The sequence below is a fragment of the Sinocyclocheilus rhinocerous genome, unplaced genomic scaffold (genome assembly GCF_001515625.1).
Source record: "Sinocyclocheilus rhinocerous isolate Xijiao unplaced genomic scaffold, SAMN03320098_v1.1 scaffold78, whole genome shotgun sequence".
NCBI lineage: Eukaryota > Metazoa > Chordata > Actinopteri > Cypriniformes > Cyprinidae > Sinocyclocheilus > Sinocyclocheilus rhinocerous.
In genome coordinates, this window is record NW_015637122.1 from 176,674 (window position 1) to 201,196 (window position 24,523).

General features: G+C 37.4%; 1 protein-coding gene across 1 annotated transcript in view; it reads right to left on the bottom strand.

Moving 5' to 3' along the window:
• Positions 1–421: 421 nt before the first annotated feature.
• LOC107748456 (transcription initiation factor TFIID subunit 3-like) overlaps positions 422–24,523 on the bottom strand; it is a 54,461-nt gene continuing 30,359 nt past the window's right edge. Inside the window, 6 exon segments of the mRNA XM_016563233.1 lie at positions 422–990; positions 1,781–1,887; positions 2,647–2,902; positions 5,032–5,111; positions 12,208–13,458; positions 13,461–13,657. Of these exon segments, the coding sequence (XP_016418719.1) occupies positions 876–990; positions 1,781–1,887; positions 2,647–2,902; positions 5,032–5,111; positions 12,208–13,458; positions 13,461–13,657 (2,006 nt within the window). The 3' untranslated portion in view covers positions 422–875.

Sequence of the window (24,523 nt, forward strand, 5' to 3'; positions counted from 1 at the left end):
ATGACGTCATTACGCCGGATCTGGGTCAGCGCCGCCACACGAGTATTCTCGTAGCTTCGTAACTTTACAGTTGAACCACTGATGTCACACGGACTACTTTGTCGATCATCTTGGTACTTTTATGGACCTTGAATGTGGTAGTTACCTTGCTGTCTATGGGAGGGACAGAGAGCTCTCAGATTTCATCAAAAATATCTTAAATTGTGTTTCCGATGTGTTCTAGATGAACGAAGGTATTACGGGTTTGGAACAACATGAGGGTGAGTAATTAACCCTTTTAACATTATTAAACATTTTTGGGTGAACTAACCCTTTAACAATCACTGATTTTGCTGTTTTTTTGTTTTTTTTTGAGTGGTATACCTATCTGTACACTCCCACCCAAACAAACGACAAGACAACAAAACAATAAGATGTGAAAAAGCAACTTTTAATTAAATCCATAGTAAAATGAAACTGCACCTCCAGTCAAAATCAATCAGAAGAATGATATTAAAAGGCAGATTATAGTACAGAATGTTTTTTTTCTCATGGTGATGTACATTTGATGAATCAGCACATTCATGGAACGACCTTTAATGAGGGCGAACTGAGAGGTTCCTTTTAACACACATCTACTGAACAATCATGAGCTTGATACAAAGATCATATAGACATACTGTATGATTCTCCACATAAAAAAGTAACATATACACATTTGAAATTTTCATTTTAAAAAATACATTATGATAATGGACACTGAGTTAAGTTAACCAAGTTAAAAGAAGGGCTAGGTGAAAAAAACAAACAAAACAAACAAATGAGGAAAAACAGAGTTGGAAATGAATTAAGGCGAAAACAGATGAAGACAGAGACGGGAGAAAAAGAAATGTGGGTCAGTGCGCTTTGCGCTTCCTTTTTTTTGTCTTCTTGTCTTTCTTCTTGCCAGCGCATTTCACACAGAACCACGACTGGTCCTCTGGAGGGGCGGCTACAAGACCCACACAGGGCCTAAAAGAGACAGAAAGAGAGATAGATGAGTGTCAGTTACAAGATAAACATGAATGATATCGATCTGTATGATGAACAACACAACTTATGTGGCAAGTTGGTATTTTTCATATATTTCGACAAATTCGAAACTGAGATTCGAAAAAAACATGTCTTTTATATATATATAAAATACTTGATCATTCTCACCAGCAAAATATCTCCTTTCATCATGAAAGACACAATTTGTTCTGTGTGCGTTTGTGTATTTTTGATCTTTGAGCGAAGCGCATGAAAAAGATGATTCCCAAAAAGCTTTACAGTAATGCCAGGCAATCTAGGCTCAGTTTGAGTTTTTTTTTTTTTGGCTGTATGATTGGCACTTCCTCTTATTCACTTTGTTTTGAGGTGTGTGTGGCTCTTGAAATGACATGAAAGAGAATTAGTGTAAAATATAGCAGCCTTGTAACTTTAATTATAATCAAAACATACTGCATTTTGTACTTGTATGTCAAAAAAAAGTTTTGATCTGAAATTACTCCAAAATGTCTTGTGCACCACATAAGATGACGCAACTGTATGACTTCCCCTGAAGTCAAGATGAAATCAAAAATGAGACAACTTCCTTATAGATAAAATTTTAGTCCCGCCTACATTTTTTTTCCTGTAGAAAATTCTGATTCCTCAGAAAATGTCAAGTTACTAGGAAAAAAAGAAAAGAAATGAAAAACACGTTTGGCATTGACTTTACTGGAGAGAGGGATAAATATAGTGACTGTGTAATGTGAGAGAAGCTGAAAAAGGCTTTTACCAGTGATACCAGTCGTCACACTCGTCGCATCCGATCATGGGACTGCCGTCATCAGCTTTATTACATCCTGGGCAAATCCAGATCTGATTACCCCATTCATCCCGAATCTGTGATGAACAAAAACACAAGAATCAATCAAACAAATCTAACAAACTTAACACTTCTGGCACTGGTCAAAAAGAGAAGTAAAAGCAAGTGCTGTTCTACTATATACATCACATCCTATATATATTATATATATATATATATATCGAGTCTGAGGTCTCACTGAGCTGTTTAAACCATTTAAATGGTTTCCTGTTTTCAAAACTGCTTCCTGTTTTCAATGAAACATCAGCTTTCAAAATGTTATTTTTGACTTAAGAACACTTAAGAAAACACTTAGGAATACTAGCCAGAAAAAACTTGTATCTCAACAATGTGTGCACATCACAAAAATGTAAATATAATTAAATATACGCAATATGTGTAATATATGCTTTATATTTTCAATGTTACTAATGCCTCAATTATTAAATGCATGTTTGGATAAATCTAATTCAGTCAAATAATGTCTAAAAATGTCTACAAATATCTAAAAAAAAATATATATTGACAATTTGTAGTTCAGTGCATAAAATTAAAAAATATGTTTCTTGGTCAAAGTGACTTAAAATAATGAAGCTGATGCACATACATCTGTAGAGCTGTATATTGACGTAATGTATATTTGCTTGACTGTAACTGTAAATTGTAAGTATATTATTTAGCAGAAAAATATTTATTGTGATATTAATAATAAATTAATATAAATATAAAACATATGAAATTATAATGTATAATACACAATGCAGTAATTCATTTGTGTGTGTATATGTGAGACTCACCACGTATGCACTGACGGTCTCCGTGACAACGCTGCATCCCCGTGCTTTGGCCTGGCTGGGTGGCTGCAGAATGGGGGCGGCTGGGGGTGGAGGGGGCAGGACAGGAGGAGGGCGGGGTGGAGGTGCTACAGGAGCTGGGGCAGGTGGAGGGGGAGCAGGAGGGGAACGCATCCGTGCTCCTGGACTGGACCTGGCCACTGGGGTTCGTGGTGGTGGAGGTGTGGGTTCTGAATCTGGGACCACCTTACTGATCACACTGGTGAAGAAAGAGAGAGAAAAAGAGGAAGGAAAGAATGGTTACACACTGTACAATTTAATTAATTAATTTATTTCATTGAATGAATGGTTTATTGTACTACTGTTTGTGTTTTATATAATTACGGTCACACTTTTTTATAAGGTCCAATTCTCACTATTAACTAACTATTAACTATGACTTTTGCCTCAATAAACTCCTAATTTGCTGCTTATTAATAGTAAGGTACTTTTTTATATTTAGGTATGGGGTAGAATTAAGGGATCTAAAATATGATCATGCAGAATAAGAGATGAATGTGTGCTTTATAAGTACTAATAAACAGCCAATATGCTAGTAATATGCATCCTAGTTAATAGTGATAATTGGTTCTTAAAATAAATGTACAGTTGTTTTTTTCCCCTCGCATTTTGTACATTCATCATACATGCATTTGTACAAAAACTGGTAATGTAAATATTTTTGTTGCAGTTTTTTGTAAAAAAAAAAAAAAAAAAAAACCTTATATCATGCAATATAAATTTTCTATGGCTAAAAACCAATATTATGGCCAATATTATAAATGAGCTTTTCTGTTTCTGTTTGATCGTGAATAAATCAGTCAACCAATTAAATAAAATAACAAATATTAAATAAACAATTATTAAATTAATTAACAGTTTGGATGATTTATTGTGAATAAATAAATAAATAAAATTAGTAAAAAATAAAACCTACATCAAAACATTATGAATACATAAGTATTAATATGTATGAAAAAAGTTGAAAAATGTATGAAAAAATCTCTAAAAGAATGAGTAAACAACATACCATGTTTTTTTTTTAATATATTTTTTTGATGCCATACTTTTGCCTGTATATTGTAAACAGTAAGCAGTTCTTATGATATCTGCTTTCAATATCAGCTAATATTAGCTGATATTTTCACCAACATATTAAGGATCCATAATAATTATAATCTGGCAATAGAGAAGAACTGTTCATCTTTTAAATGCTGCCTGACAAACTGATTAAACCCTGCTGTTGCCGAGTAACAGGTTGATTGACAGGCTCGGAGAGTGGACAGCGGTGCTTGCTGTGGTATTGACCCTGAGAAGGGCGTGTCAAACGGTCAGCTCCGATTACACACACAGACATTCATTATTTATGCTTCATCTGACTGACACACACACACACACACACACACCACAACCATGCACAGGGCTCCCTCTCGGGGCAAAGATGGTGTGGGTATGTCCTGTCCAGGATGTGACCTCAGGACCTTTCAGAGGTCAAAGTTCACCAATGCCAATGTTTCCACGTGCATCAAAGGAGCTTCTGTTGAGATCTAGCAAAAATGTACACTGTAATCCTCTTTTTTTTGTTACTGCTGATATAAATACTCTTTTTCTCTTTTTTACGTTCATCACTGATATACTGTGCATCCCTAACGTCTTTCAAGCTAAAATACAAGTTAAACATATACAACATCTAAAGCTTTGTGCTTATGTAAACGAAACAAAACACAAGGACAGACATAAAAACACATTTTCCTCTTGAAAGGACTGCTGATTGTGTTTTTCTACACATAAAACTACAGGTGCAAGAAAAGAGCACAACACAGGCAACATCAGAGGCACGACACTCACTCCCGGGCTGAGAATAAAGGCCTTCCTGTACAAACACACACACACATAGACGTAAACACTAATGTTTCCTGTCCTGCATGCAGGTGCAACTGAATAGGTGAGGAAGAAATTCAAAAGCAGTCAAAACACTGCGCAGACGCTATACTTTCTGAGTCTAAATCACACTGGCCATTAAAGTGACATCAGTCACATGTAGACGTTCAGGAATCAGTAATCGCCTTACCTGTAGTATGGCGCTGTGTGTGTGTGAGGGGGTTAAGTGGTGTGAACACTGGCGCTATTGATAGGAGTGTGCAGGAGGGGGCCATGATGTGGGGAGTGTGTGTGTGTGTGTGTGTTTGCCCCCCTCCAAGACCTCATGGGCCGTCTGGGACTGGTCACAAGACCAAAAGCCTGAAACTCACACCTGTACACAGACTCTGAGACTCTGACCACACAGAGAGCTGCCTGATACTCTCAACCTTTCGTGTGTGTATGTGTGTGTGTGTGTGAGGTACTTACATCTTGTCTTGTCCAGCACCCACTCTGAGGGTCAGTCGAGGTATGACAGGAGACGGTGGGACAGCGGGAAGAACATCAGCCTAAACAGAGACAGAAATCATTTGAAATCTATATAAATTCAGGTCAGGTCGTCATTGAATTATTTAAGCTTAGGGATGGGCGATGTGGCCAAAAATATTACCACTATTATTTTTTTCATATCATTCGATATTGACATTTATCAGAATATTTATTGCACACCATTAACAGGGAAAGGTAACACTGGTAACACAGAGTAAGCTACCTTTTAATTTAAGCACAAATTTTATTTAGGGGGTGGAGGGGGTGGTGGATTCTGTATTTTGATTTAATACAAAATGATCATTAAAAAAATGCTAATCGAATGAAACTCATAATTTATAATTTTTAAAAGTTCACAATTTAAGCAATCTTCTAAAAATGTAATCAATACAGCAAAAATGTAAAGAAAGATTATACATATCTTTTTTTATTTTGATTTAATACTTACCATAAAAATGCTATCAAATGAAATTAATGTAAAACTGAAACTTTTTCTAAAATGTAATCAATATCCACCTTATTTTTTTAACGCGGAAGTAAGCTGTTTTCGGTGATTGTGCGAGACTTCCGGTTCATTAGCAGTGGTAGGGAAATAACGAGAAGAATAACAAAGTGCAGTAAATGGTAAAATTGCTTGCGTTACAAACCAGTGTGTTTATAATTAAGATAACACATTAAAATAATATGGTGAGAAAACACCAGTTTGCAGTATCAAGTAGCAAAACGAGCTGTTTTGTACAATTAAACATAGCTGGAAGCGGATGACACCGGAAGCCAGACACATTAAATTTACAAATGGCCGCACCCACTGTAACGGGAAAAATAAGGTGGATAGCAATTAATTTAAAAAAGATTATTACATATATATATATATATATATATAAATATATTAATTTTTTTTATAAACATCTATGTTGATTTATCACCCTGCCCTATTTAAGGTTTCTTTAATGCTATAGTCTGTTCAGTAGGGATTACAAATTACACAATAATTATCTCATGATAACCAATATACCACTCAATGTAATTATTCTATTCTGTTTTGCCTGGGGTTTTTTTGTTTTGTTTTTTTGATACAATATTCAAATTTAAGATGTGAATGGGAATTTGACATGCTTCTTGGTGAAATCAGGCAACAGCACATAATACACAGCAGAAAAGAAAAGAATCAATATGAAAATAAACTGTGATAGCCTATAACTAGCTTCAATATTGGTTTAAAAATAATAAATTATAATGAAATTAAAATATAAAAATCCCAAAAATTCAAAACAATGGCCTGATAGATACACAACAGTCTGTAACTCTAAAAGTGTCAGTTTTCACACAGGTTACGTACACTGTGCAGCTAAATTCAGTTTTCAATCCCTTTTCTGAGGGCTTAATCCTGTTCAATCCAGAATTGGTTAGAATGCGACAACTGCATTCTAAAGTTGAATTCAGAAAATTCAGAAAGTGAGAACCGAATTTTGAGTGAATCTAAAGAATGTCTACAGAACCTAACAACTACTTCACCATTAGTTTTACGTGCATAAAACATGGCATCTCAGTTGACAACAGTTTACTGAAAAACTGGTGGATATTAATGCGTCAAAAGGTAGGTAATATCGCTGTTCTTTAAAATAGCTATCGCCAAACAGGTTAAATGCTGGCATACTTGTTTTGTTTACAGCAGCAAGACACCAAATTAGACTGTCAACCATCACCGGTTTGGGGTAGCAGGATCATCCCTGTATTTCTCATACACAGGGAATGACTACTAAAAACACGGTTGTCTTTTCCAAAACTTGCAGTGTCGACATGATTGTGAACATCAAAATTCAGCTATTATATTATTACAAATCAGCTACTAATGGGGACAAGAGTACACGGCTTCACCTCAGACGCTCACACTTAACACGGCAGATGGACAACATGGTGTCCTGCTAATCCAGTTTAGCTAGCACCAGGGTCAATCCTCCTGAAAAGCCCTTCATGTACACACACCTCTGATGCTGGCAGTAGTGTGTCCTGTCTGAGGCCATGGAGGTAGGGATGAACGGAGAGACGGGTACGAACAGACCCCAGAACAGAGATAAAAACAGCAGAATGGGATGAGGAACCGAACAAAGCGCATGAGAGATGGAGGAGATGATAGCGTAGGGACGGATAACGCGGCGCTGGCGGAGGAGACCGGTGTAGAGTGTGTCTCGGGGGTTTTTCCGAGGCTTAACGAGAGTGAGGTGCTCTTTGTGTGTTTGTGTTGGGGAGAACCCCTGCCGCTGTGGCGCTTTTGTCCGCCCAGATCCCCCATAATGCCACTGCACTAATTGTTTAACACAGAAACGTGTCTTTTCTCTCTTTAATGTTTTTGTTTTTATTGTTGCGCCGCGCATTCATTACAAAACCTTTGTGGATTTGGAGACTCCTCCCTGTGTCTCGCTCACTCGCTCTGTCTGCCACCCCATCCTCTCTTTTTCTCTCTGTTTTTCACGTCCTTTCTTCTATGGAAAGAGGGGAACGTAAGTATCAGCAGAATTGAGAGGATGGCTGGCAGGTTGCATCATTTGGAGAGAATAGGAGCGTGAGAAGCCGTGTTAGCCACTGCATTAGCATATATGCATGTACAAACCTGGCGAGTGACGCCCCAAAAAATAAATGTCTGGAGGTATGCCTGCACTCACAATTCTCCTTCTCCGATTCACTTTCAGATCTGATTGTCCCAAACGGATGGCTTTTATGAAGCATTATAACCATGACTATCACACGTCTCTTCTAGCGATACTTGCTTGGGAAAGCACCCCAATTGCTCCTATATACGGGTTACACTATACTGGGGCTATACAAGGGCTGCAACTCTAAACTGCCATAAAAGATTTATCAGCAGTTTGTACTTCAGTTGATTAGAGGAGCTCTTGAGTTAACACTGGACTCGGCACAATGAATTTTAGACTGCCGTGTTAATCTATGGAAAACTCCTCTGAGAGAAACAGGCAAAACAAACTTGTTTCTCATGGTATCAGTGTTTCCTGCTCGGCTATTCAACAGTGGTGCTGCTTAATCTACTGCACCGTGGCAAAATAAATTATATTTTCACTGAGTTGTGACTTTGCAGTCTGAATTGAATGCGATGAAATGAAGAGTTGGTGGTACAAAATAATACAAAGACAATAAACAGATTCTTAAAAATTGGTTCTGCTTCAGGACCCAAAAATTCAGGTTCTGCTTTACTTTGGACTCAAATGGTGACTTAACACAGTAACTCAATTCTTTATTATACAGAAAAGGCAGGACTGGTTTTATCCGTTAGGAATCGACCTCAACCCAAAGAAGGGAAATGGTTGGGCAACAAGGGGGTAAATGTATTTGTGACATCTTCCGAAAAGGTAAAGTCTTTCAGAAGCAGAGCGAGTTGTTTAATTTTGACTAGTAACACGCATGAAAAAAGTAAACAGCGTCAATTTTGATTTCACATTGACTTTAAGTACTGTTAACAAATTCTTGAAATGAATCAGTTAAAAAGACTAAAGTTAACGGTTGGAATGAGTCTTACGTATTGCTTACTGAATCTGTCAAAACGGTTAATGAATGAACAACTAACTCGTGTACTGACTGGATAAAAATAGCTTTGTTCAAATAAATTATATTAAAAAACATTTAAATATAAAGTATTTTACAAAAACATGGTATTGTACGTTTTTTAGTAAATAATTAACGCAGCAACAGGAATTGCAGTATGTAGCAACAAAACACTGCTAGGTTTAGTATAGAGATTAGGTTATTAACAGTCATTAAAGTTGTAGTTTTAAAATGCAAATAACTTCAGATTGCGATATCTCCCACTTGGGAGGACGACACCTGTGTTTTCTAACCACAGTCAGGCAATAGGGAGCAGCCGTCCAACACACGAGCGAGTACAGACCTTTCAACCTCCCTAAGGAAGGAGCTAAGGCCGTGTGTCTTGACGATAAGGCCCGTGTACGTGTGCGCGCCTGTAAGAGCGAACGTGTGTGCACACACTCAGGGTGACCCACAATAGCAGGACGAGATAGTACTATCTGCTTATGTTAATTAGTCTTTAAGTGGTTGAGGAGGTGGCAGCAATGTCTTTCTCCCTAAAAGTGCCCCGTCCTACTTAACCTACTCCTATCACGATTAGGCCCGCTCATTCAAACACGCACTGCACGTGCACCCAACATAAATGGCTGCGGGATCGCGCAAATTGATTAATCAGCTTCTAAATGGATGTAAAGTGCTGTAGCTAGCGTGACCTGGACACCAGCGTCGCTCTTTAAAAGCTCTATGAGCTAAAGAACCGATATCGAAAAAGTGAAAAAGGAACTCTCGAAATTTTACAAGAGCGTGATACCATAAAGCACAATACAATTAAATATGATACAAAGGTCCTTTTTGTGCCGTTTAGCACAATGTTCAATACGGGCAGAGATTAGAAGGTGAGGAGACTGTTCTCAGGTTGCAGGATGGAATTTGAATCAAAATCCCATTGGATGCTTATATAGGCAATATTTAAAATAAAGAGTTTAAACCCAGGGGTAAATTCAAAGCCCATGTTCATATTTTACCTTTACTATTCATACTTATGACCCTGTCTCTGCATTTTGAAAATCTTTCAAGTAGTTACGGCATTCATGTCATCCCTGGAATGTCTTCAAAATTCACAGATGAGGGCAACACGCAGAAGCACCATCACAGAATACCCAACATTACTAATAGGTTTGTTGCAACAGCTTGAGATTGTCTACTACACTGGACAACCCAAATCCATTTACCCTGTTGTCAGAAGTAGTGCAAACACGTGGAGTATGTCAGGAATAGATAGGGGCAACTGTTGATGATGACTCATCGCGCCACATCCAGTGTAGACAGATTCACAGATTATAATGCTTTCTATTTGCTTTTAATGTGTCACGTCGCTCGTGTTTAATGTAACGACAGTGTAAGGCTTATGAGACTAATAATTTTACTTCTTGGCTGACATCCACAATCCTTTTCCATACAACCTAGGGCTGTTCGACAAACAATATCATATGGAGACACAATAAAAAAAAGAAAAAAAGAAAGAAAAAAATCATTCTCAAGGTATAACAAGCATGTGGAAAGGTTTTTATTCCTTATTAATGATAAATGAATATAGTGATAAATATTGATATCACATGATACGGGGGGAAAAAAATATTGTGATATTGTTGCCCTAATACAACCCACATGCCGCTTTTCATCACTTTTCATGATCCAATAATTCACAGTGAATAAAATCAAGTCCCTGCCTATGTTTTTTTTTGACTATCATGTTTTAATCTGAAACACATGAAGTTGGATGCAAAAACCATTTCATTTTGACTTCCAACTATTGGCCCCTTGTTTTTCAGCGAGCAACTACGGAACTAAGGACTTAACTAAAGACTAGGGACCCATTGTGAGAAAAAAATAGCATAATCTCTTTCTCTTCTTTCCATCTCCCTTTTCACTGTATCATTTGTTTCCACTTTTGCTCCCTTCTCTCCTCTCTCTCCCGCCATCATTCTCTCTCAATTTCTGTAATTCCGTGTTTGGTAGCAGTAGTTCCGAGGCAGTTCTCAGGAAACAGCACTGGATGTTGTGGTTAAGGTCCAGAGATAGCAGATTGCATTGTGGTCCCACAGCACTGGCATTGTGGCTGGATTTGTCCGGTTTTATGTAAACGCAATACTCTTTTCACCTGAACTAATACAACCAGTGGCGTAAAACCCCTTACTGCTACCGACGGCATTTTTCTGCTAATCTCTATGGATTTAAGTCCCTTGCACACATACCTCAGGCCAACGACTGATAACCCCCCGGCTCCCCACCCCCTCAGCTCTTTCCCTCTCTCTTTTTCCTCATTCCTCTCACTCTCGTCTCTTTTTCTTTTCTCCTGGATGGCAGCAAAGCAGCCTTGCAAAAAATGAAAGTGATGGAAAGATTTAAGCAGGTGGAGAACGAGAGAAATCACTTTCTCAATCCCATCTCCCAGTGGCAGCAGGAGACAAAGAAAAAGATGGAGAGAAAAAGAGAGTGCGGGGGGTCAGGGATTCAGGTAACGAAAGAAAAAGAGACAGAAAGCAGGAAAAATGGAATTCCGCACCAGTCCAAGTCTGATGTGGTGTACATACATCATCACTGTCATTGGATGGTGAAAAGCGATTGGAGGATGAGTTTGATAAAGAACTAACACACTCTTTTGCTCAAGCTCTTTTGCAGACACACATACGTATACACTCTGTAAAATGGGGTATGAATTGGGTAAACAGAGGCTTTGAGGTGTATTATCCCTTGTTTGATTTGCACACAGATTGATAGTCTGTTGTGTATGTGTGTGTGTGTGCACAGGGGCTCCATGCAAGGAGCAGGATTCCAGGGACAAATCGACCGGAAAAGACGGAAATGTAAATGTAGCTCAGCGATCTACCTCTGATCTCAAAGGTACACACACAAGGACAGAAAGATACACACACACACACAACGCTATAACGGGGCCAGCTAGTAAATCTATCTGTGTGACTCTCTTGTGTATTGCATTATTGATGCTGCACCTGATAGTCATATTGAATTCATGTGGAAGTTTTATGAATGGCCTATGTGGCCTTATTTCGCTGGCATTCAGCAATGAGTACATCATGCAGTTGCATATCCATATGATGCAAAGCTGTGTACATGTATACCTTGTTGCCGTTGAATATTGTTTCACTCAGAAATATGAGGTTACAGATATATAATTGTTTGAAGTTGTTAAGATCATTCCATGTTGACTTTTAACTAGTTTTCAGCAAAATGACTAACTTTCTTTCCAACAAAGTGCAGCGTAGCATGACAAAATATAACTCCATTTCAGAATAAATTTAAGTGAATCAATTTGTTTAGGAAGGTTCAAGTAAATGAATCTGTTCAGAACATTTGTGTTTTCAATATCTGTTATATCAATTGGGGTGTTTTCTAGTTTCATAATAAAAAAGAGGTGGAACAATATAGAAAGATGTTGCAATGTACCTAGCTACTTTTTGTTAGTAGACTGTAGTGTAGCTTTTGGTGTAAGCAGTGAAAGTAGCTTTCCCAGTACAGTGTGAGACCAGGGACTTTGCAAGTGCTAGGGCGTCTTACCAATAAACTTGATTTCTCAAGTTTTGGCTTGTCTTTCTCCTTTTCCTTCGTCTTTTCTTTCTTCTCTTTGTCTTTCTTCTTCTCTTCTTTATCTCGCTCCTTCTCCCTTGCCCGTTCCTTCTCACGTTCCTTTTCACGCTCCTTCTCTCTATCTTTCTCCTTCTCTTTTTTCTTCTTCTTCTCTTTCTTGTCCTTCTTCTTGTCCTTGTCTTTGCTCTTGGTATCCTTGGGGTACGGGAACAATTTATCAGGGAGTATTGGTGGCAAAGGGGGCAACATTGACGGAACTCGTAGGCAGGTCTGGGGGCTGAAGAGTGGGCTGGTGGCGCCAACAGCAGCGGCAATGTCTTTGGTTCCTTGAGATATCCTCTTCTCCTCCTTGCCTCGCTCCTTGCCCTTGTCTCGTTTCTCTTTCTTGATTTTTTCTTTATCTTTCTTCTTGTCCTTGTGCTTGTCCTTCTCTTTCTTCCCGCTAATGCCATCTCTCCGCTCTTCACCTCCGACTCCTAGCGATAGCTCTGGCCAGGGCATCTTGTTCTCCTCTACCTGCCCTCGCACCTTTTCTCGCTTCTTCTCCTTGTTCTTGTCCTTGTTCTTTCCTTTCTCTTTGCCCTTCTCCTTGAGTCGCTCCTTGTCTTTCTTCTTCAACTTGGCCCTGAAGTCCTTCTTGAGTTTCTTCTTCAGAAGGGTAGTGGTAGCTGGGTTTTTTCGTTCCTGGGGAGGTTTGTGAGGTGGCGGCGGTGTGGGAGGTGAGTCAGGTGGGGACGACAAGTAAGTGGGTTCTGGAGGTGAAAGACTTGGGGTCTGAATTGGCTTTTGACCCTGATTGGCCTTTCGGATGACCTCGTCTATAGAGTCATCCATCGTCCAGTGGTTGGGTGGGTTGAGATTTGGGGGAACTAGTGGAAGTGGGTGTTTTCCGATGAGAGGTTGTGGAGGTTTGATGTGGCTAAGTATATGTTTGGGTGCAGGTTTTGGAGGGTTTGGCCCCTCACTGTCCGAGTCCGAGTCGTAAGCAAATGGGTCTGATGTGCCATCTCCATCCGCACAAGCACGTGCAATAACAGCAGCAATAGAGTTCTCAATATCCTCATCTCCTGTATCATGAGCTCTGAACTGGCCATCACGAGAACTATCATCCCCAGGAGGTCCAGCCCAACCACGTCCTGTTGCACCCAAATGGGCAGGGCTTGGCCTTGGGCTACGTGGGCTTTTGGGCCTACCGGGTGACCTCTTTCCTGCCTTCTGATTGGACCAGGTTTTGTGCTCAGGCGGGGTCTCTTGGCGGCAGGTAATAGACCCTCAGGCCTGGGACTCTGTCCGCCGTGACGACTAAGCCAGTTCTCATCATTCTCCTCTTCCTCACCATCCTCTTCCTCACCCAGGGAGACCTGCATGGCCTCGGCAGAAGTGCCCATATCTGCAGGAACTGGCTCCTCCTCTTCCTCATCTGCCAGAAGGAAAAGTACAAATATTAATCACATCCAACCAGAATTTTCAAAAAGCAAGAACAGAGAGCTGAGAAACAGGATCAGATAATTATGTAAGCCCGACTGAAAACCACTGATTCAGCCCTGTTTTGTAAATATGACAGATAATAAGAAAGAACGTGACAGGGAAAAATAAGAAAAAGGGCAATATTGACATGAGCAATATTAACAGAGAGGGAACATCTCAGGGTGGAATGGAGGGCGGATATCAGAGCAACAGATCAAAATCATCCACACCTGATTACACAGCAGAACAACAGAGCGAACAAGATACACACTAGACTTGTGCCGGTATTCGGTAATGCGATATATCACGGTAATGAATATGCACGATATTACACACACACAAAATCAGACCCACATCCAAATGCAGAAGCAATCTCTAGTTAAATCAAACTTTTTTATGTCTCCAAGCACTCCAAATGCACGCACACACACTACACACCAGGGTGGTGTGATACCAGTTAACCAGTGGTAATCTGGCCACTGCAACTCTCTGCACCACAATAGATGACAGGAAGTGCAGGCAGGGCCCTCTGACACTCTCTATTATAAATAGTGTAATCTATATGGTAATATTGTTGTATTCTATAAGCGGAGAATGGGGATAAGATAACATTGTGACTTTAGGCTTTCTTCCGACCGGTGGAATGGTAATAGTTATCAAAGGTTATTTGGGAATGACACGTCAGCTGCTCTCTGATTGGCTGGGGCCGGTTATTTATGATACAAATTATGATAAAGATGATGTCTCTTCTGCGTCGGTTGCTCTCCCTCTCCTCGGCCCTCTTGCACAATAAATTGCTATCGTTAATCACGGGAAGGCTTTGTGCCGGCGTGATTACCGCGCCAGCGCCGTAATAAGAATTTTTATTTAAATGAAGAATATGGATTTGTCACCGCCTCCTCAGCATGAAGTAAAGTGACAGTATTTCACAGCGCTGACATTTAATTTGTATGGGGAAAAAAAGCAGCATGGGTGATATTTGCATTTTATGGCTCCATCCTCCATTTCCTTTCTTGTTGGAATAGAAGTACTCTCTCTTTTCTTTAACACAATTGGACGTTTCCAAGACCAAGGTACAAAAAATAGAGTCTGAAACTCTTAAAAATGAAGTCATTTTTTTAATCCACCAAATGGTCAGTATGGTGCTTAACCTTCAGGAAATGGTATTCATCCACCTCATACTAAAAATTCAAACTAAAAAGTTTTAACATTAATTTCATTTGACCTGAAATAAATCAAAATTAAATTAAACACTAGAACGGGTGACTCATTACTTATTTAGAACCAAATTGGTTTGTTGTTAATGATCAAATTATATTTTCCTATAATTAAAGAAAACAATTTGTTTTTTAAATTAACTTTTTTAATAACGGGACTCAAAGGTTTAGCTTAATGAATGTCGCTAGAACTAAATTTTATATACATACTATAAGTATTACACAAATGCTATTTAGAAAGTGTCCAAATCATTACATAGGTGAAAAATGGTATGGAACGTTAAATTTTTTGCATTAGGATGAAAATCATGTGGCAACAGGGTCATAACTAAATATTACATTTTCAGCAATTAAAATGAATCTAATTGGGTGGGGTGGATAAGATGTTTAAAACTACTTTTTATTTTGTATGTCAATCATGTTAATAATAATTAATAATTAAAAAATAAAATAAAATAATAGTTCTTTATAACAGTCTTAGTTCTCAGTATGCATGGGATTTGTGCCAAAATCAACGACATCATACTTAAGACCCACATATTACATGAAAATCAGTGTGTGTGAAACAAAGTGCTCACAGGGGGGATTGAAATGAGAGATATCTGCAAATGTGTGTGATCATTTTCAGACATCAGGCCTCTACTCGTCCGTCCAGTAGAGAAACAGCTCCGTTTTCACTTGCAACCAGTTTCTCTTTCATCTGATATAAAAAAAATCACCCCCTCCTTCCCATTTCATTTGGCACTGCCGAAGAAAAGCAGGGATTTGTACACTTGCACACATAAACACACGGCGCTTAATTGATTGTGTCACTTACAAATGCGAATAAGACTAAAGACAGGGAGTGATAACGGGAGAAAGCCACTGCACCAAAAATGGTACATGGGAATGAAAACAAGCTTACACACACATTGTGAAGTAATTAAAATGGATAGATAAGAAAGAGAGTGAATGAGAAGAGAGAAAGAGCTGTCAATTTATTGGAGTCCAATGCCTGATGCAACTAACCAGCTTTCTCGTACTGATACACGCACACACACACACACACACACACAAATAGTTAGGTATGGTAAGAGAGGGACTCATATCACTTTCATTAAAATCTCCCCAACCCCTCCCACTGTGGTACATTAAAAAGGAAAAGTAGGATTTAGGCCTACTGCAATTAAAAGCAGCTCGTTTATTGGGGGTTGCAATCAATGGAGAGCGCGAGAAACAGGAGAAGAGATAAGATGCGTTTAATGTTCCAATTCCGCACAGCCTCTGTGCGGGACAATTACTTACATCGGAGAGCATCCTGTGTGCATGTGCAAAAAAATAAAAATAAAAAAATTTAAATCAACCTGTAGGAGTGTTTAATGAAGGAGAAATCTAAACCACACAAAGATTCCCAAAACACCTTATACCGGTTTAATTGCAATCATAAGTTGTCATTAGGGATGTAACGATTCACTCAACTCATGATTCAATTTGATTCATGATTTTGATTTCACGATTCGATTTTCTCACGATTTTTTTTTACAAAATGAGATTGAAGACATTATACAGTAGGGCTGTCAAAATGGCTGAAAAACTAAATTCGAATTTTTTACTTAAATATTATCAATATTCGAAGTATATTCGAATTTAAAAGGCATAATTGCAGTTAGGGGGAAATAAATCTTTTGGATTCTCTCCTGAGGCCACAAGAGGGCGCATCGAGCAAAATATTATGCACGTTTCTTCAAAGCATAATAAAATAACACGACTATCTTTGAAAAAATTGCATAATGTTTAAATTAATGTTTATAAACCTTATATAATTAATAAAGTTGCTTAAACAATTAGAAACAAAACAACATGCATGTATGTATAGTTTAATACAAAGGACCAATCACAAAGAGTACTTTCTTAATTTAAAAACTTGAGATGCAGTGGGATGGGAAAAACCGCCATAAAGTCTTGAGACATGTTTTTTAAAAGTTGAACTTACATAAATTTTACATAGCTTTCTAAACATGTGGCTCTCTTGTGCGAGAGGCGAGTGCAACGGTGATATTTGTCCCTCTAGAAAATGCGATAAATATGCGTTCTGTGTGTGTGAACGGCTTGGTTTCGGTTTTGACGTAAACAACATCTTCCAGTCTATGTGGATTTTAATTTTAAATTCGATGAATATTCAAAAAAAAATTTGACAGCCCTATTATACAGTAAATGAAAAGGTGTCGTTTTATTAGGCTATTGCTGCGACGTGCAGTACACATGCAAACCGCTAGTCTGCACTGTCCACGGGCATGTTGCTGGTGTAACCAGCAGTACCACGGCAAAAGCCAAAGAAGAAGCGGCTCATCGGAGAAGCATTATAGCCGTGACGGTGGCAAATAAATATCAAATCATTAAATCATTATTTAAAACTACAAAAAGGAGACAACAACAGAACAGGAGAAGATGGCATGCTTTCAATCTCCACATGGACTTGTACCATGGCAGATCAACATTGTTTGTCACGGACAACTACAGATGTATAATGCTATGTAGTATAATAAATAATAAGACACTTGTTTTTTGCTTTGTTTTATTTTATATAAGAAGGTGTAACATTAAAATATATTAAAGTGCACATAAACACACACAAAACTCAAGTACATACAGGGGGAGGGGTTCTAGCAGACCAATCACAGCACTTGCGGTCTGCGTAGAATTGACGCACTGTTAGATTTTTGGAGAGGTGCACGTCAGGCTACGGCGTAGCCTATGGCGTAGGGTGTGCGTCTATGCGTAGGCTACAGCGTAGGTTCGATGCAGAAGTATAAATTGGGCTTTATGAACACTGCTTTAATATGCTTTAATATGCATTGTTCAAAGGCAAGATGGAAAGAAAATACCACATAAACTTTTCTAAAGATAGTCATTTCCCCTCAGAGTTACATTCATATAAACGCCTACTCCAATTGTATCGCGATTTGTTTGGCATCTCAACCGATTTGAATCATCACATATTTGAATCAATTTTCGACCGGCTCGCAGTTAATCGTTACATCCCTAGTTATTAGGGGAAAAAAATCTAACTGTACGGTTCTCTACACACGGTTCGGCACGCGGTTCAACTTAAATCTGACAACGCATGTGCTGGAATATGAGCATTTATTCCGTCATCACCCAGGAGCTGATAGCGCGCGCACAGGTGAGACCTGAACAGCACACGTTGATATCTGTGTTTAAGGTAAACTCATTTAAGCTTTGCCAGTTTAAACATTTAAGAGCCAGAGGACGAGAGTTTGCGCGCGCAGTGAGAAGATTTAAAAACTAATGTTAGACCTACCTAAAAAAAACTAAAAATGTTATTTGTATCTTTACTCTATTGTATTTATTTGTGCTGTTGCTTGTAGTTAGATAGATTATTCTTATTTTCTTTATTTTTATTTGACAGTATAGTTTTTGCCTAAACATAGCACATACCGAACCATACCGAAACCGTGACTCTAAGACCGTGATACAAACCGAACCATGAGTAAGTTGAACCGTACTAGCTATCATATTATAAATTACAAAAAAAAAAGATGAAGACGACAAAGAAGTTTGTCTTCTTTCATTAATTGTTTCACCCCTGAAACAACCTTTTTTTTTTTTTTACATGACATCATAAAGGCCACTTAACTTTCAACCAATGGGGGTTGAGAAAATTTCATGCTTGGAGTAATCCTCCACAATTGACTGCAAACTCACATTCAACTTTTCAATTCCTGATTGGAAAAAAAAATTCAACTTCTATCCTAGGTTTTTTTTTTTTTACTAAAAAATAAATACAGTTTTATCATAAGCATGCACAAGAGTTTTTCTTTATAAAATTATATTGAACATTTGTACGCTTTTAACAATCTAAACAGATAAATGACAACATATAATTAAAGGGGTCATATGATGCTGCTAAAAAGAACATTATTTTGTGTATTTGGTGTAATGAAATGTGTTTATGCGGTTTAAAATTCAGAAACATCTTATGTATAAACAGATGTCCAATTATTCCGCTAAGTAAGCAATCTGCTACGTTGTCTAAATCATGTTAAAACCAGGTGACAATATCTGTACTAAATATTAGGGCTGTGCAATTAATCGCATGCGATTGTCATGCACATCTCATCAGTAAAGCCGGTTCCGTGATTAGTAGTAAATCTCCATCACCTGCTTTCAGATGGAGCGGTATTTACTACACAGAGCCGTAGTTCACTGACAATTAGGCAATATCGCGTTCATTATCGCAGATTGATCGCATTCAATTATGAATCCAATTATTCCGCTAAGTAAGCAATCTGCTACGTTGTCTAAATCATGTTAAAACCAGGTGACAATATCTGTACTAAATATTAGGGCTGTGCAATTAATCGCATGCGATTGTCATGCACATCTCATCAGTAAAGCCGGTTCCGTGATTAGTAGTAAATCTCCATCACCTGCTTTCAGATGGAGCGGTATTTACTACACAGAGCCGTAGTTCACTGACAATTAGGCAATATCGCGTTCATTATCGCAGATTGAATCGCCATTTGTTTAGTTCATCTGTATAGTTCAATAGGCCGATAGTAAAAATTATTTATTTTTATTATTTCTAATTCAGAATGTACACTCTTTTATACCAGGTTTCAAAAAATATTAAGCACTTATTAATCATTTTACTGTACGATATACTGTTTTACAGATTGGAGTTAAAAATAAGGCAAAACAGTACTGATTTATAATATCAGCCATCATATTTTTTATTGACTAAATTTACTATATCAATGTATCCGTAACCAACCTTTAACATGATGCATAAGAACAACAACATAAAAAAGTAAAACCTGCCTGGTGTGAAATATATGCGAGCAGAAGCAGAGTTTGCCGTGACTTTGACCTTGTCTGCAGTATGTATCTTAAAAACACACAAATGTGCCAAGGCCTTCTATCCTGCAGAGCCTCCTTGCTCTCACGACCTTCACGTGAGGCAGGGGAAACTTCTGCATGCTTCCAGCTATAAGTTATTCAAGAATAAGCTTTGAATAATTGTCCCGCAATATGAGTCTCTCTGATTAATTGCCTGAGATAAGAGCAGCTTCTCTCCCGTTCTGTGGCTCCGGCGCTCACTGCAGGGCCCTGCCGTGTGCCCTAATCACAACACACACTGTTTATCTGAGAGTGTGGAGATCCAGCTTTGCTTGGGTTAACATGCAAGAATTGGTTTAACACAGACTTGAGCAAAATATTAAAGGAAGTACATTAATAGCATGTATCAAAGTGTACATGAATCTAGCCAAAGTCACAATATGATTCATTTTACATCAGGGCAGCCAAAGCTATCGCCTACATATTACATATTTTGCTTTGATATATAAAATTTGATTTGCTATGTAAATGAATGATTCTACAAATACATAAAAATATAATTTATTTTCATTCATAGAATGATATAGAACAAGTTTATTTCATAAGTAAATTCTAAATGATAATAATATATAATTTATATTACATATATTTTGTATATTTGTATACTAGAATTCTACATTAGAATTTATATATTCATCATAATTAATATATTAAATAGTTTTGCCTATTTTAAATAAAGTAAAGCCTACTTTAGGATCATTCTGTGAACTTCACAAATGGAAGTACTTCATCTCATTGGTTTTTTTCCTTTATTTTTTATTCAATATAAAAATGACTTGCACAAACTGAAAGATATGATTCCTTATGACAAATGATCATATGAATAAAGTCAGGCATCAGTTCAAAACAACTTATATAACTTATATATACACTTTATATCACTTGAGCTAACAAAAGACTCAAAAATGTAATACTAATATTACAAACATAATAATTCTGAACAAATTTTTGATTGATTGAGTCAAATTCGAATCTGTTGTAAAACAGCTTATGCATATATACATATATCTGTGACCTCCTATGAACTGAATTCTACATTAACCTAATGGTGTGTTAATGTTTGCCAAAAAATAAATAAATAAAAATAAAATAATTGTTTTCTTGTTTAAATATTACAAACCAGGGCCCGTATTCACAAAACATTTGATCTTACCACTAAGAGTTCTCCTAAATAGCAGTAAAAGTTTTTAGCTAAGAGTTTTATCTTAAAACCTATTCACAAAGCTGCTGAGACAAACTTTTACTAAGGAATAGACAGAAGTCTTAAGCTAAGAGTAAGGGCGGGGTTGACCTCGTTGCTATGGATGATGTCAGCATGCTTACTAACTATGCGCCACATTCAAATAAAGATTTTAAAATGAAGGCTAAGTGTCACTAATAAACAAGTATATATTCAGCTAATTGTCAGCCTCTTATATGTATGCTTCTCGTAAACAATTAGTCAATATATGCGTAGCCTTTTAATTAACAGTAGAATAATCATGGCTGATAGTAAGACATGCAAACATAAAAGAAAACCAAACTGGACGCGAGAACAGCTATATATTAAGGATATAATAAAAAATTTGGAGTTGGGATAACCTCCAAAGCAAAGCGATACCTTTTTAAAAGCTCATTATTGTCAAATGTTTATATTCCGAGGCAGATTGCTGGCAACAGCCATTTTAGGATAGTTCAGATTTGGTCTTAGTGACTTAGGAGTAGGGTTGGGTATCGTTTGAATTTTATCGATTCCGATTCCACTTATCGATTCCGATTCTTATCGATTCCTAGTTTCGATTCCAATAAGATAAAAAATCCAATATAAAAAAAATTAAGTCAAACATTTATTCTGTCTTTTTACAAAGCATTATGTTGCAGCTGAATAACACGAGCAAATATCAGCAGCCTACAGAACACTGCAAGAGGAATTTTGCCTATGCTTTAAAAAAAAATACCACAGCAAAAACAACTAGATTAATATAAATTTCAAATATTAAAGTGTTAAAGACAAGTAAACAGTCAGTAATAAGATATGAACAAACAAATCGATTAGTAATATCATAAATAAATACAACTGAACAAAATTTCAGGTACAGAAACTGTAAATAAAAGTTTAAAAACACTGCATAGTTTTCTTTTCATAAATAAAATATAGATTAATCAATTAAAGTTATTAAATATATTCAGTCAAGATCAGTGAATGATTTTATTTTGTTCTTTGATTAAAGGGGTCATATGATGTTGCTAAAAAAACATTATTTTGTGTATTTGGTGTAATGAAATGTGTTTATGCGGTTTAAGGTTAAAAAAACACATTATTTTCCATATACTGTACATTATTGTTCCTCTTCAGGAACTCGAGCTGCGTCGGAAACGCTAGGGGAACGCCCTTCTATATATGTATATATAGAGAGAGAGAGAAATATATATACTATGATATAAATAATATTGCAAAACTTCTACCAGAAGACATTTCTACCATCATTCTGTCTAGCCCTAATCTGTTTTAACTACAAATAAAACTTTAAATTCAGAGTGACAACTAAATTCAAATGTCATAAAACAGGAAATGCACACACACACAATGATAAACGCAGCAAAAAATGTATTTACACATCAAAATTCTTCCTTGATGCTGGTTTGCCTAAAAATAGAGAACAGTTTTTCTATCCAGGAAAAAAAAAAAAACTACAAAACAGGTCTGCGGAAAGAGACAGAAATACGAAAGTTTACAGATAAACACACAGGGTCTTTGTGGTGTCAGAATGTAACTATCTTCAATAAGAAACCCACATTCTCTTTCTTTTCATGGACACACAAGTGTGTTGAGGTAGAAAGGTAAAGCGAAAAGAGTAAGACAGTGGTGAACACTTAACACTCAGCTTATAGCAAATCTTCTTTCTCCAGTAATTTAGTGCCATGCCTACAGGGCTCAAAGCCTTTGAAGTGGCAGAAAATGTCAAATCAATTATTGCTTTCCTATAGGAAAAGAGCGCTTTATTGGGCTTTTATGCCAATAGTGTACATTGCGTGATTTGAGTTTGGAAAAAAAGGTTAATTTGGAATTAATTTACACACTTCGACAGGGGTCCATCTATAATGCCTGATTGAAGTGAATATATATATATATGTGTGTGTGAGTGTGTGTGTGTGTATATATATATATATTAGTTCTGGGCCATGATTAAAGTTTTTAATCGTGATTAATCGCATTGTTATGCACAAAATTCAATAATGAATTCAAAAGTGCTGTATTGCACACTTTTATTTTAAAAGTACTGCTGTATGAACAAAAGTGCAATTAACATTTGGTTTGCAAACACTTTAAACAAATAAGGTGCTTTTTACAGCAGTATTCCCTTTACATAGCAGTTAAAATATTTCTTGTAAATCTCAACTTAAACATTAATGTAATCAAATCAAAATCTCCTTTTCATATAGCTCGTGTATTCTTGTGATGGTGCGTCTTGACACCATGTCTACACCGGACGCGAGCGGCGCGACAAAATACTATAGAACCCATTATAATCAGTGATGCTGTCTACACTGGATGTGGCGCGCCACAACAGATAAAGTCTGTCTACAATGACTAGACGCGTCACGCGACAAAGCGACCGTTGCAAATTATTTGAATTTTGTGTCAGTACGTCATAAATAGAACGAGGCAGCAGTTTACTGTTGGGGATTTGTCGTGTCGCGCCGAGTCCAGTGTAGACAGCATCACTGATTATAATGGGTTCTATAGTATTTTGTCGTGCCGCTAGCGTCTGGTGTAGACACGGTGTTAGGCCCACCTCAAATGCTCTCATTGGTTGAGACGCATGATGACGCCCATCCCAACCCAGTACTGATCAAAATCCCACCCCTCCTCTGACCCATGGTTTGTCTGTATGTGTATTCAGAGCCAGTGAGCAACGGACTTTCAAAATAATAATAATAAAAACTGCGTTAATGCGCGATAAAATAATTGTCAGCGTTAATTAATTAATTAATTATATACACATACATACATACATGCATACATATACATATATATAATGGTCTATCAATATTGGCCATTACTGGATATATATCAGCAAATATTGGATATTTAATTCAAATTAATCCATTTATCCATTTAAAGTGGATAGTTCAACCAAAAATGACAATTCTGTAGGCGTTGACTCATTCTTTATGTCTCACACACTCTCACCTGTATGACTTTGAGGGTTTGAATGACATGTGGTGGTGTAAATTACACAATTTTCAGTGAGCTATCCCTTTAAAACAGGGGTGTCAAACATACGGCCAGCGGGCCGAACACGGCCCACAGAGGTGTCCAATTCGGCTCGCAGGATGATTTAAACAATATTATAAAATAATAAATAAAACATAATTTAGAAAATTAAACAAAGTGTATTCGCTACAATATTTTACTTTGAATTTAAAGCGGAACAAATGGCTCATTTATTTACGTTGATATTACGCCTCTGGATTCGGGACACCTAACATGCGCGTTTTAAAGCGGCGCCAGAATCTCGAGCAGCACGAGGATAATATGATGATAGCTGCGTTGTAACTGATGCTTGTGTGGCAATTTTCTGGTGATTTTAAACATGTCCAAAAGAAGAAATTTGACCTGGAAGGGCGGACAGGCTATTTAAGGAGAAATGGAAAAAGTAATCTCAACGCCGACAGGTATGTTTAATCACAACTCGTGGCTGTGGTAAATGTGTGCAATA